The sequence below is a fragment of the Arachis ipaensis genome, chromosome B7 (assembly GCF_059453495.1).
Source record: "Arachis ipaensis isolate K30076 ecotype BB chromosome B7, ASM5945349v1, whole genome shotgun sequence".
NCBI classification, from domain to species: domain Eukaryota; kingdom Viridiplantae; phylum Streptophyta; class Magnoliopsida; order Fabales; family Fabaceae; genus Arachis; species Arachis ipaensis.
The window spans coordinates 35,088,945-35,102,423 of NC_142442.1; the positions used below are offsets into that span (position 1 = coordinate 35,088,945).

At 38.6% G+C, this 13,479-nt stretch overlaps 2 protein-coding genes across 2 annotated transcripts; one reads left to right on the forward strand and one right to left on the reverse strand.

The window, feature by feature from the left end:
• Positions 1 to 3,863: 3,863 nt before the first annotated feature.
• LOC148550819 (uncharacterized) lies at positions 3,864 to 4,619 on the forward strand. The gene has a single exon (XM_088494631.1). The coding sequence runs from the start codon at positions 3,864 to 3,866 to the stop codon at positions 4,617 to 4,619; it is 756 nt and encodes a 251-aa protein (XP_088350757.1).
• Positions 4,620 to 10,708: 6,089 nt separating this feature from the next.
• LOC107609653 (E3 ubiquitin-protein ligase WAV3) lies at positions 10,709 to 12,948 on the reverse strand. Its single transcript, XM_016311661.3, has 2 exons — positions 12,537 to 12,948; positions 10,709 to 12,451 (listed from the first exon to the last, which is right to left on the reverse strand). Exons 1-2 carry the CDS (start codon positions 12,741 to 12,743, stop codon positions 10,763 to 10,765), a joined length of 1,896 nt encoding a protein of 631 aa, XP_016167147.1. The 5' UTR covers positions 12,744 to 12,948; the 3' UTR covers positions 10,709 to 10,762.
• Positions 12,949 to 13,479: the final 531 nt, after the last annotated feature.

Here is a 13,479-nt window from a genome sequence, read left to right on the forward strand (position 1 = left end):
TACATTTCAAGAATGCTAGAAGCAGATGCTATGTTTCATTACCTAAGAGCAAAGTAGTGAAAATAGCAACTATGGGGCTAGAATTTTATATGCGCAGAAATTTACTTAATGTGCATATTCCTGATTTAGCCCATTTGGCTAAAAAGGTTCGTCAGACTGAACTTATGAAAAAGGAAAAAGAGAAACATAGAAATGAGCAGCGATCGAAGAGTAAACCGTTTACTCGAAAAGAAAAGGTTGCTTATGTGACTATGGAGTCTTCAGAGGAAGAAATCGATTTCGAAACAGAGGTCGATTTGGCCAAACTTAAGAAAGGCCCTCCATACGTCTGTTCCTTACTTAAAAAGCTTCCTATTAATGAAAAGTCGAATGATTCAAAATTGAAAAGTGGAAAGAAATATAGTTTTGATATTTCGAAATCTGATTAGATTTTTGATGTGTTGCTTAAAGATAAACAGTTAATTCTGCCTGAGGGAAGAGCTTTACTTTCGGTGAAAGACCTAAAAGGAAAACCTTATTGTAAATTTCACTAAGCAATAAGTCATTCGACTAATAGTTGTGTTCGTTTCAGGGACTTAATTTAGGAAGCAATAATGGAGGGACGGTTAAAATTCGATGACGGAAAGAAGGAAATGAATGTCGATGTTGATCCCTTCGAAGTGGATGCTAGCTTTGTGGAACCATGTTTCAGAGTGAACATGGTTGGAATGTTCTATATTTTGATGTGGCTCTTGATGATTTTGAGTCACAGGTTTAATCAGTGTATCCCCGGGTGGGAGATGGTTTGTTGGACTTTCTAGTTCAGCAAAAGATTAAAGACCGAGACGTATCTCTTTGTCCGCGGTGTAATGCCATTTTTGATGCTGAGGCAGCGGCGATCTTCGAAAAAGAGAGAATGAAGAAAGAGCTGGCTCATAGGGAAGAACAGGCATGCCAGAGGCAGTCGATTCGGCGCATAGAGGGTCAGAGTTCTAAGACACCTCAACAGAATATAACTGCACCCTTAAGCCGATCTCAGGCTATAGGTGTCCAGTGGATTTGAAACTGTCAGGAGTTCCAGAAATGAGATGTTCTCTATCGACGCAATCCACAATGGGGACATCGGGGACCTCTCCAAAATCAATACCCCTACTTTCATGGTAGAGCCAGAGGTTATCCAAGAGGTCGAGGGGGAAGAAGAAATTTCAATCAGAATAAGACGCCCCAGGTGGAAGTAAGCAAGGGGCAACACCCTCTGTACATTCTCGAATTGTCTTTCCTTCTGATGGAGAGACTTGTTCGAAAGGAATTCCGTCTCCTGCAAAGATGGAAAAAGGCAAAGCAATAGCTCAATCCTCAGGGGTCGACAAGAACAAGGCAGTTGATGTCGATGAAGAATATTTTGATGAAGGGGATGATGACATGATTGGGACGATTTCGGTCATTCCAATTGAATATCTAGGGGAATATGAAGATAACCCAGATGAAGATTATGATATGGAGGATGAGGAAGCCTTTTCCTTCATACGAATTGAAGATGAGTTGGGGTATTTCCTTCGACCTACCGAAAATAAATGTCTCATCTCCGCTCGCTCCATATAACTACTACTTTGAGTGGAATTAAAGTAAATAAAGTCTTGATCGATGGTGGAGTGGCAATCAGTCTGTTGCCTGAGAGAATGTTAATAAAGGTGGGAAAGCATCCTGATGACTTAGTTCCCACAAATATTGCTGTAACTGATTTTAGTGGGACTTCAACTCCAGCAAAAGGGCTGGTTACTCTGACTGTGAAGGTTGGCTCATCTGAGCGCAACACTGTGTTTGTAGTGGTTCCATCGAGAGCAAGCTATAATGCTTTGTTAGGGCGAGATTGGATCCATGGTGTGGGTGCATTACCCTCCACGGTGCATCAAAGTGTTCTTCTTTGGACAAAGGATGGCAAGTCTGAAGTCATCAAGGCAGATTCGAACCTCTATGTTAAACAAATGCATGTTGATTTCAGGATGTATAATCCTAAATTAAAACCTTTGAATGTTGATCGAACACTGAATTCTTACAATTGTGAAGGGTGCTACTTGTCTTCTGAAGGCCTTTCAATAAAGTTGTGTTACCCAGAGTTAGGATTTTCTCCAACTGGTTGGGACTGTCTGTCTTGAAGATCTTCTGAAGTTACTCCATGGACCAGGTCAAGGAAGTTTCCGATTACCTGGTAATCTTGCATAATTATTTAAATAATTTTATTCCTGTAAAGAATAAAAATGATTCTTCTGATGAAGTGGAATCATGTAGGTTTAGGATTCCTTTTAATATTAGTAATTGTATCAGCTCGATGTCTGCAGTCGAGTTTTGTCATAATTTAAATATTTCTCTTATGTGTAATGGAAGTGATGCTTCGAATCCGATGGCTGATTTAATAGCAGCAGCACATTGTGTTGAAAATCGAAGTAATATCAATAAAGTGGATAATTCAGTTTATTCTATTTCTAATGAAGTTATTGATTTTACCTTTGATTGCATCTATGATTTAGAACCTTTGGGTTTTGAGAAACATTCTGTAAAAGATGATGATCATTATAAAGGGTTTGAATCTCAAAATTCCTTAGAAGAAATTAATCTAGGGACTCTTGATGATGTTTGAATTACATATATTTGTAAAGATCATGTTGATCCTTTTCAGACTGAACTCTCTGATCTTTTACATGAATTTAAAGTCTGTTTTGCTTGGGATTATCATGAGATGCCTGGTCTCAATCGTTCACTTGTGGAACATCGATTAGCATTAAAATCGAATACTAGACCCGTAAAGCAAACTCTAAGACGTTTTGCTCCAGAAACCAATGAAAAAATTAAGGAAGAAATAGAACGCTTGATTAAAGTGAAATTTATTCGAACTGCACGCTATGTTAAGTGGGTTTCGAATATTGTCCCTGTGATGAAGAAAAATGGAAAATTAAGAGTATGCATTGATTTTCAAGATTTGAATAATGCTACTCCAAAAGATGAATATTTTATGCCAATTGCAGATATGTTAATTGATTCTGCAGTGGGAAACGAAATCCTTAGTTTTATTGACAGTTATTCTGGATATAACCAAATCTTCATTACAGAAGATGACGTGTCCAAAACTGTTTTCCGTTGTCCTGTGGCATTAGGTACTTATGAATGGATGGTTATGCATTTTGGATTGAAGAATGCTGATGCAACTTATCAATGAGCAATGAATGCTATCTTCCATGAGTTTATTGAAAAATTTATGGAGATGTATATCCATGACATTATAGTCAAATTGATTTCAGTGAATCAACACATTGATCACTTAACAAAAGAATTTACCACCATGAGGAAGAAGGGATTAAAAATGAACCCTTTGAAATGTACTTTGGGGTATCTGCTGGTAATTTCCTGGGTTTTGTTGTCCGCAAAAAGGGAATTGCAATTAATAAAAATAAGGCAGATGCAATATTAGCATTGTCTGCACCTAAATCGAAGAAAGAAGTGTAATCTTTCCTAGGCAAAGTAAATTATCTTAGAAGGTTCATTTCGAATCTCTCTGATCAAACTCGAGTGTTTGCTCCTTTAGTAAAGCTAAAGCATGATTCACAATTCGAATGGACGAATGAGAATCAATTAGCATTCGATTCGATTAAGGCTTATTTATCGAAGGCTCCAATTATGGCGAATATTCGTCCGCATGAGCCCTTAAAATTATACATTGTAGCATCTAAAACACGATTGGGTGTATGTTAGCCCAATATGATAAGAACGGGCATGAACGGGCTGCTTATTACCTTAGTCGAGTTCTAACTGATATCGAAACAAGGTATTCCCCGATAGAGAAATTGTGTTTGTCTCTATACTATACCTGTATGAAATTAAAGTGTTATATGGTGGCTAAATCGGTAAGAGTTATAGCGCAGACCGATCTTATCAAATATATGTTAAGTTTTCCAATGTTACGAGGGCGTTTAGGAAAATGGATGCTGGCGTTGACAGAGTTTGATTTGCAATATGTCCCGGCTAAAGCTGTAAAAGGACAGGTCATTGCAGATTTTCTTGTTGATAATTTGAACAATCTGAATGACCAGGGGGCAAATGTAATCGACGTTGAAGTTGATTATTGGAAGCTATATTTTGATGGATCGAAGCACAAAGATGGTGTAAGGGTTGGAATCCTTATTATTTCACCAGAAGGGATTCCATCAGAATTTCTATTCGAATTAAAATATCCTTGCTCGAATAATGTGGCAGAATACGAAGCTTTGATTTTGGGTCTCGAAATATTAATTAGTAAAGGGACTTTGGAAGTCCAGATATTCGGGGATTCCCAGTTGGTTTTGAAGCAGTTATCGAAGGAGTTTAAATGCAATAATGAGAGGTTGCAAAAGTATTTAATAAATGCTTGGAAGTTGTTGAGCTCCTTTCGAAAAGTTTCTTTGGTTCACATTCCAAGAATTCATAATGAAATTGCTAATGAATTAGCCCAAATTGCTTCGATATATACAATCGGTCCAGAAACTCTTAAGAAATTAGCCAGTGTTCATCAAATTTTAGTACCTGCAAGTGAAAGAGAAGTTTTGTGCATAGACGAATGGGGAGATACTGATTGGAGGAAGCCTATTGCAGTATTTAAAGGATCCTAATATTCCGGTTGATAGAAAGATGAAATTGTAAGCAATAAATTTTGTCTTGATGGCTGATGAATTATATAAGAAGGGAATCGATGGAAGTTTGTTGAGATGTTTAGGCCAAGATGATCAAAATATTGCTTTGGGTGAAGTCCATAATGGGATATGCGGTGCCCATCAGGCTGGAAAGAAAATAAAATAGGTGTTATATCACAATCACGTGTACTGGCCATCTATAATAAAAGATTGCACGATTATGCAAAAGCATGTCAAGAATGTCAATTACATGGTTCGATACAGCAGATCCCTGCATCCGAGCTGCATTCGATAATAAAACCATGGCCATTTAGAGGTTGGGCTTTAGATTTGATTGGATTGATCCATTCTCTTTCATCGAAACAACACAAGTTTATCTTGATAGCAATCGATTATTTTACAAAGTGGGTTGAAGCAATTTCCCTAATAGAAGTTGGTCAAAGTGAAATAATAGACTTCATTGAGGAACAAATTATCCATCGATTTGGAATTTCTCAAACAATAAGTACTGATCAAGGAACGATGTTTACTGGTCAGCGAGTTAAAAGTTTTACAATCTCAAGGAATATTAGTATGACTACTTCAACTCCTTACTATGCTCAAGCTAATGGGCAAGTTAAGGCAGCAAATAAAATTTTGATAACTTTGATTAAAAAGCATATCAGAAACAAGCCTCAAATATGGCATGAGACTTTAAGCCAAGTACTTTGGGCTTATCGAAATTCACCAAAAGGGTCAACAAATACTTCACCCTATAAATTTGTTTATGGCCATGATGCATTGCTACCATTAGAAATTAATTTGAATACTTTGAGTGTATTAAAACAGAATGATTTGCCAGTTGATGATTACTGGAATGCAATGTTTGATGAGTTGAATAAGTTAGATTCAGAGCGAATTCTGGCACTTGATAATATGATTCGACATAAAGAAAGTATTGCCCGAAGTTATAATCGTCGAATAAGAGATAAATATTTTAATATAGGCGAGTTGGTTTTAAAAGTTATTTTGTCAATGGAAAAGAAATCAAAATTTCTTGGCAAATGGTCCCAGACTTGGGAAGGCCCTTTTCAAGTGGTAGGATCGTATTCTGGGAATGCATATCGAATCAAGGATATCAAGTCAGGCAAAATAATTCACTCGATTAATGAAAAATACTTGAAATAGTATTACTGTTGGCTAAATTAAAGTTAAACATGCATAAGTCTGGAAAGGATAGAAACCAATACAAAGAAGTAAAGCCTGAGGTAAAGAAATTCAAGATGCCAAAAGTTTTGCCAAGTCTAAACGCAGCTTTGCCCTTTTGTTGTCCAAAGCTGTAAGTGCCTCGACCTGCTTAAACTTGTCGAATTGGATTATTTCAAGTTGTTTCTCATATTCTTCTTGCTGAGTCTCAATCGAAACGATCTCTTGGATGAGATGTTGTTGTTCTTGCTGGGCAGTGGTCAAAGGTTTGGCTATATCAGCTCGTCTCTGGCGTACTTTTACAAGCTTTGCATTAATTTGGGCTAGTTCTGTTTCAAGTCTTGTTTCTTCTTTATCATAAAAATCTTGAATAGAAATAGCATGAGAAATCCTTAGATCGAATTCTTCACGGGAAGTTTTGATTGGTTGAAGGTTTTTAGTGCAATTCTCCATTTCAGTTTTGATCTTGGTTTCTTTGGCTTCGATATCTTGGAGCTTGTTTTGGGAAGCTACGCTGTCATTGGCAGGTTGTTTGCATTGTTGGACTATGGCAGAGTGTGTAGTAGAAGTTGGGAGTTTAATAGCAGAATTCAGAAGATTGGATAAAAGTTGGTTGAGAAGTGCATCATTGATCCAAGCAGCTGGTGGGTGATCCAGGAGCTTAAGAAGAGAACGAAGTTGTTCTCGAGTGTCAACACTCAATTCGAATGAAGGTTTTGATGTAGAAGATCTTGGAAGTGTTGGCACTGGCACAGGCACTTCATCCTCCTGGATAACTTGGTTTAAAACAGAGATCAGGTTGGCCAAAGTAGCACTTAGAGGTGTGGTAGAAGCACCCGAGTTTCCAGACCTCTGTTTAGGAGGAGTTTGAAATTTAGTCTGTTGAGGGGGACTGGAAAAACCTTGAGGAATTTCTAAGACCCTGGATCAGGGAGAGTCCGAATTAGAAGTTTTAGCAATTCTAGAAACAGACTCAGAGTCTGGTGCCACTTGGTTTTCAGTAGAAGGCACAGCTTGGTTGTTTGGTGAGTTTGACTCAAGAATCTGAGTTGGTGTTAGAGAATGTTGTGAAGGATCTTTTGTCAAATCGACCATTTGTGTTATACGGGGAGGTGGAAGAGCAGCTTGAAGTGGCTGAGTTGACCCTGTGGCTTGGATCGAATCGTGGGATGTATAGTGTCCTACATCAAGTTTTTGTTGCAGAGGTGGTTGATCAGGGGCAACAGGAGATGTGATTGAGTGAGCAGCAGTGGAAGGCTGACATAAAGGTACATAGTTATAAGTTGAGATTTATTCTAACTTAAATAAAGTATGCGTAGAAATGATAATGTTACCAGAACGAGTCTTGGTTTTTGAATTAATCGAGCACCAGGGTCTGAATCGGCCGTATCCTCCGATTGAGAGGAAGCAGCAAGGGCATCCTTTATAGTTTGTTCACTCCCTTCAGAACTCTTGCTCGATGGTTGCAGTCGCAACTAATAAAAACTCGAAATATAGAGTTATTAAGTGAATTCAATTTTTAGAATATTTCAAGTTAATGGGGCATAAATATAAATAGAAATAGTTACCCTTTTTGAAGTCTTGGTGGGAGTCTTTCGACTTTTTTGTGGTGGTTGTCGAGCAGTGTCAGCTTTTCTTTTGTGAGTTCTTTTTGGGGAACTCTCAGTAGCAGGAGCTATTCAAATCGCAGACTGCTGAATTTCCTATAAAGTACGAGTGTATTTAGAATAATAAGCAGTCCACCATTCAAAATAAGACGTAGAAGTTGCGATCATAAACAAGGAAATTGAAACATTCCTTGTGTTGCTGGTTTTTTAAGAGGCAAGCATCAGGTTCCTTTTGGGAAGTCAGAGTGATGTGGCAGAATGGGTCACTGTTTCAAGGTAGTGGAAATGGGATGGCCTGAGAAAATCTCAGTTGCCTGGCTGTAAAATAAGGGGCATAAAGATTCACTTTAAACCTTTCTTTCTTGTGTTGAGGCAGCCCTATAGAAATTATTTGGACAGCTAGTAAATTTGCTCAATTCCGATTGGCAAGTTCATTTTTTTCAGTGTCATTTAGGAAGAGTAAATGATCAAGCCAAGCAGGACCACAATTTCGATGCATAAAAGGAGCAAAATTGAGGTTGTCATTGTAGAAATCTTTACAAGAGTGGAAGAGTGAAAAAATAGTCCAGAATCGGTCTTCATCCGATTGTGTATTTGGGAAGTTAGGCTTGTAATCAGCTAACCAAAAGCCTTTGATATATTGTTCATCAGTACCACTACTCCCAGGCTTTATCATGAATTTTTCGAAAATGGCATTTAGCCATAGTTGGAGGAGCTAGAGAGAGCCACCTGTACTAATCATATAGTTGTCTCGGAGACAATGTACAAATTGGCCAAGTTCCTCGAAAATATGTCCTAGGAGAAGTTTGGCCAAATTGAGAGCTTTCCCTTCATGAAGTAGAGCAGCCAAGGGAAGGAAAAATTTTGACATCTGAATGCTTCGAGAACAGAAAATGATTGCATTCAGCCAATAGAATAGGAAGGCTACATGCTCGTCATCTGTGACAGTAGTGCCTTTTACACCCATGTTCTAGGCAATGAACTTACTGTAAGAAGTGGATAAGACAATATTGTAGTGGTGCTCAGGCTGCATATCAGGAGTACAGTCTGGAAAATTTATTGGAAGCCCTGTGATAGCGGCTACATCTAAAAGAGATATACCAATCATCCCACAAGGAAGGTGAAAGTTGTTGGTTGTCCGGTTTCAAAAACAAGTCACAGCCCCAATCATCCAGGGAAGCGTTGAAGGTGAGAAGTGAGAAAGCCGTAACAGTTCTTGGATCCCCAGAGCCCCCAGTCAGCAGTCTTTGTTGGGGTGAGGCGTTGATACCAGGATGTAAAATCAGATCCTCGAAGATTAATTTTTAGATTATTTCTGAAAGGTTTCTGGTTGATGAAGAGGGAAATATCAAGGGTTTGGTTAATTAACGAATCTTCCCCTCGAGCACTGGGGAAGAAAGATGTTTTCTTATTTGCCCTCTCCAGGGATTTTCGACGGGCCCTAGGAAGCAGTGGGTATCTCCCCCTACTATGAAAGGAATTAAGATTCTGGTATCATTAGTTTGAAGTTGTGGGTCGTCAATGACTTCATCATTGACTTGATTCAGTATATGGAAGGCTGATGGAGCTGGTGGCACAACCATATGACCTTTACCCTTATCTTGGGAAGCAGCATGGGAAGAGGAAGTGGCCATTGCAGAACAGAGAAGAAGGAAGTTTTGAAAAAGTTAAGGATAACACGAGAGGAATTCAGAGAGCAAGGGTTCGAGAAAAATTGAACAAGGGCGAGAATGGTGAATTTAAAGTGTTACTGTAGCCGTTATTACAGGAGGAATGCAAAAAGAGGTAACTTCGCGAAGAAGGTGAAGTGGTGGAAAGAGGAGGCGTAAGTCTCGAAAAATGTGTCGAGTGGATCAGCATTAATGGGGAGGTTAAATGGTAATTATTGCTGATTTAAGAGATTGAAATTTGAATTTGAATTTGGATTAAGTGTTTTATCTTCTAATAATGTTATCGAAGGCAAACACATTAATCCAAGGGGGCAATTTATTGATCAAAAAATATTTTTTCAATTAAAGCGAGGTAGTTCAAACTGATGAAGAAATCGGAGAATTCAAACGGTTTTCGAGAAGATGCACGTGCAAGCGTGGGTTGGAAGTAATCGACACGAAGTCGATTACATTTACTTTATTAAATCGAATAAGCCAAATCGAACAAGATTTTCGAGACAGGTAATCGAACAAGATATTCGAATGAGTAAATCGAGCAGTTATAATAGTGGAGAAGTTAGAGGCTTTCATCACGCGAGGAAATCATGGGAAATGTTTATAGCCAAAAGACGGAAACGGTTACCAAGGAGTATGCATTCAAGATTGTGATTCTGTAATTAATTGTAATTAGTTGTCAGTTACCAAAAGTAGATTATAAAGACTATGAGGTTTTAGGGAATAAGGGTTGGAACTTTAACTCAGAAAACACTCAAGCACACTCATATCCCAGAGAATTCATGAGTCTGCGATCGGGTAACCTTTCTGTAGGGTTCCTTCGATGTTTTCTTTCTTTTAATTTATCTTCTTGTAAACTTTATCTTTCAAGCAAATTTATCTTTCAAGTATCCTTTATCTTCATCGTCCAATTTACATTTCTTCATTTTAGATTTTCATGTCAAAGCTCCTTTGACCAGTCAAAGACATTTTATTGATTTCTTTCAATTTCAACGCAAACCTTTCCGTTTTCAGCACATTTTTATTTCGAAAACTTTACCTTTTCGTTTCTTTCATCGATTTATAAAGTTCAATTTGTCTTTATTCCCAATATTCGTCTAATCGAAGACACTTTGATGCACCTTTAGAAATTTGGTACCTGCACAGAGGCGTAGGTTTTGTTCCCAGACCACTAGATATCGAACCACCATCGATTTGCTTAACATCGACAAAACAGTCTTAATAAAAAATTCTTCTTTAGACATTCTTAGATACACCTAAATACCATCACATGTCAGCATGTCTAGTCTTATTCTTAACGTGTATTCTTGAAATGAGTTTAGAAATAGTATATATTATTAATTATTAAAACAAAATATATTTTAAATACTTTATATAATTAAAAAATATTAAAAAAATTAATTTATATTTTAATATCAATAAAATACTAAACTATTATTATAATTTATCTAAAAAATACTTTATATTTTATATATATGTCGTGTCCCCGTATTTTATAAAAATTTTAAAATTATTTATCTACGTATCTTATATCGTATCGTATTTTGTATCCGTGTCAGTATTCATAGTTCTTAACTTTTTTGTTATTTTCTTATTTATCTTTTCAACTCCCTTTTATCCCGCGAAACTTTTCCTATTTTATTAAATACAAAATTAATTACACACACTAGAACCTAGCATTTTCGAAGCCGTGCAAGTCAGTGACTCTATTCAATGACTTCTTCATTGTTGCCATCTTAGCCAGCTTCTCAGCTGCTCTCCAAGCTGAAGTCGGTGTCAATGCCTCCTCGCCACTCTCATCCACCGCCCTCCCTTGCCTCTCATACTGTGCTTTCTGCCACTGAATCTCTGCCAGCTCAGCCTCCAAGCCACGCACATACTCGTCCACTGAAGCCGAGCCACACTGAGCTAAAAGCTCTCGAGCCGAAGCCACCACACAATAAGCATTAGAAAACTCATTCTGATCCAACAGTTTCCTTGACTTGGAAATGGCTCGGCTCGTCACAAACACATTCCTAAGCCTCTCGGCTCTGCCACCAAGCCGTAGCGCCACTGGAAGCGCTTGCTCCCTACCGCACACAGTGTCCTGTTTCACCGAATCTTTATAGACACACTTCACGTTCATCACGTGATGGCTTCCCAATGCTGACGTGGCCACTCTCAACTCCACCAACAGTTCCCTCTCTTCTTCAGCGTACAAATCGCCAATCGTAAAGGCTTCAGAGCCAAGCGCTGTGGGCCGTCCATTATTACAGGAATAAACATCTCTGATCTCAGCATGATGCGATGAAACTTCGAGCTGAACTGTTAAATCATGCACCGTTACGCTGAATAATTCCTCAATGCGCTTCGCAAAATGATCCTCATCCGGTTGGAAGCCGAACCCGGTTCTTTTCCCGAACCCAAACGATTGAACCGGGACTTCTATAAAGGTAAACCGGGAAGACACGTGGCTAAAGCCGAAGCTTTCTCGTTGATGCTTCCAATTACTTGTTTCTGAGAAGAGAACAACGGAGGCGAACGGATTTCTTTCCCTTCGGTCTTCTAGAACCTTCGCTGCTTTCCTCAGAGCTTCTACACCCCCTGAGGCGGCTATTTCTCGCCCGGAGATGAGGCGGTCGACGATGCGGCGAGCCACCCGCTGTCCCTGCGCCGTCATTCTCCGCAGCGGCATCAACCGTTTCGATGAATCCGAATAAGCCACGATTGCGAGCCGGTCGACGGAGCCGAGCGATGAGATAACCAAACGCATCGCGCGCTTCAGCATATGAAGCTTCGTGCCGCTCATGCCGGCGCCGACGTCGACAACCGTGACAAGATCCACCGGTGGCGATGCACCGATCTGACTCCACGATGGCGGTGGCGGAGCCTTGACTCTTAGAACCAAAGCATAAGTCTCGTGGCTCTGTGACGACGTTATGACAGCACACTCTGGCATCAGCTTCACCCGTACATTCCTTGAATCAGCGTCCTTCGTCATCATTGGAGGCTTTGATGGATTTATGAAAAATCCCTGGAACACGTCGTTTTGGTCTTCGTCGTCGTTGTTTTCGTCGGCCTCCGGAATTGGAGCGATTTGGCAGCCGGAGAAGGGAGAAGGGAGAGGCTCATCGTCGTCGTATGGTCTTACCGAATCAGATTGCTTCTTCGCTTCGAATATTTTGGTGCTTACGACGTCGTTTTGGTGCGGGAGGGCAGGAACGACTTTCCACGTGGCGTTGCAGACGGGGCACGTGTTGTTGCTGCTGACGTGGCCGGCGATGCAGGGGAAGTGAAAAGCATGACCGCATTCCGCAGTGTAAATTGCCGTTCCCAGCCCCGTCTTCACGCTGTTCAAACAGATTCCACAACTACTCTGTTACACATAATTAAAAAAATAAGTTACAAATTAAACTAGTAATTTTGTATAATTATGAGTATTAGTGTTTAAGTTATGTTACTCTGAATTTGAAGCTGTTTCTGAACAGGGATAGCTTGAAGCTAGGGGAGCGTGGAGTAGATGGATTTGATGTTGAATCTGCGGTGTCTGAGACTGAGAGGAAGCTCAATCTGACGCAGGTGGTTGGGGATTGGCTTCGGTGTTGGTTATGTAAAATTGTGGATTCTGGGTTACGGGTGCAGAACGCTCTTCTCCAACCACCCCCCATTCTGGTTATGTAAAAATTTGTTATATTGTTCTATCTCTATATGCCTATCTTATAACTCTTTGTTTATTTACGTTTTATTGAGAAGGATTAGAACTTAGAAGAGAGAGAGAGAGACAATTGGTTTCTTGAATCAACAGGAAGGTGCCATAGAAGAACAATAATGGAGTATTTAGGAGAGGAGTGCCTACATGGATTTATATGCTGTACATGCTATACTAGCACGGTACTTCTCTTTCTTTCTCTATCACTCACTCACTCTGTCACTCACTCGACTCATGGAGATTTTTCTTTAAAATAAATAAATAAATAAATAAAAATGTTGTTGGCGTAAACACCTTTTGTCAATATTTACTCGTAATTTCGGTCAACATTTTATTTCTATATTATTAGAGTTTTAAAATTTAATATTTAAAAATTTAAAATTTTATTTTTAATATTTAAAATTGTTAAATATTAGATTTATAAATTTTATTAGTCATATATCATTATTCATGTGAAGTTTATAATGTTTATGATTATGGTAGTTGCAATGTCCAATGATAAATCCAAAATTATAATTATAAAAACAAAATATACTAAAAATAAATTTTGTTATGTTAGACATTTATATTTATAGAACTATGCTATGTGTACACCAAAATCAACTACCAATATAAAATATATATTAGAATATAATATATATTAAAAGTAATTAAACTACACATGTATTTAATTTATATACAAATACATTAGTGAT

Excerpts from the sequence above, each read along its gene's own strand:
- LOC148550819 (XM_088494631.1), top strand. The coding sequence starts at position 3,864 with ATGGTGGCTAAATCGGTAAGAGTTATAGCGCAGACCGATCTTATCAAA.
- LOC107609653 (XM_016311661.3), bottom strand. The coding sequence starts at position 12,743 with ATGGGGGGTGGTTGGAGAAGAGCGTTCTGCACCCGTAACCCAGAATCC. Across the intron at positions 12,452-12,536 it reads GAAACAGCTTCAAATTCAGA|AGTAGTTGTGGAATCTGTTT; the intron begins GTAACATAACTT and ends TATGTGTAACAG.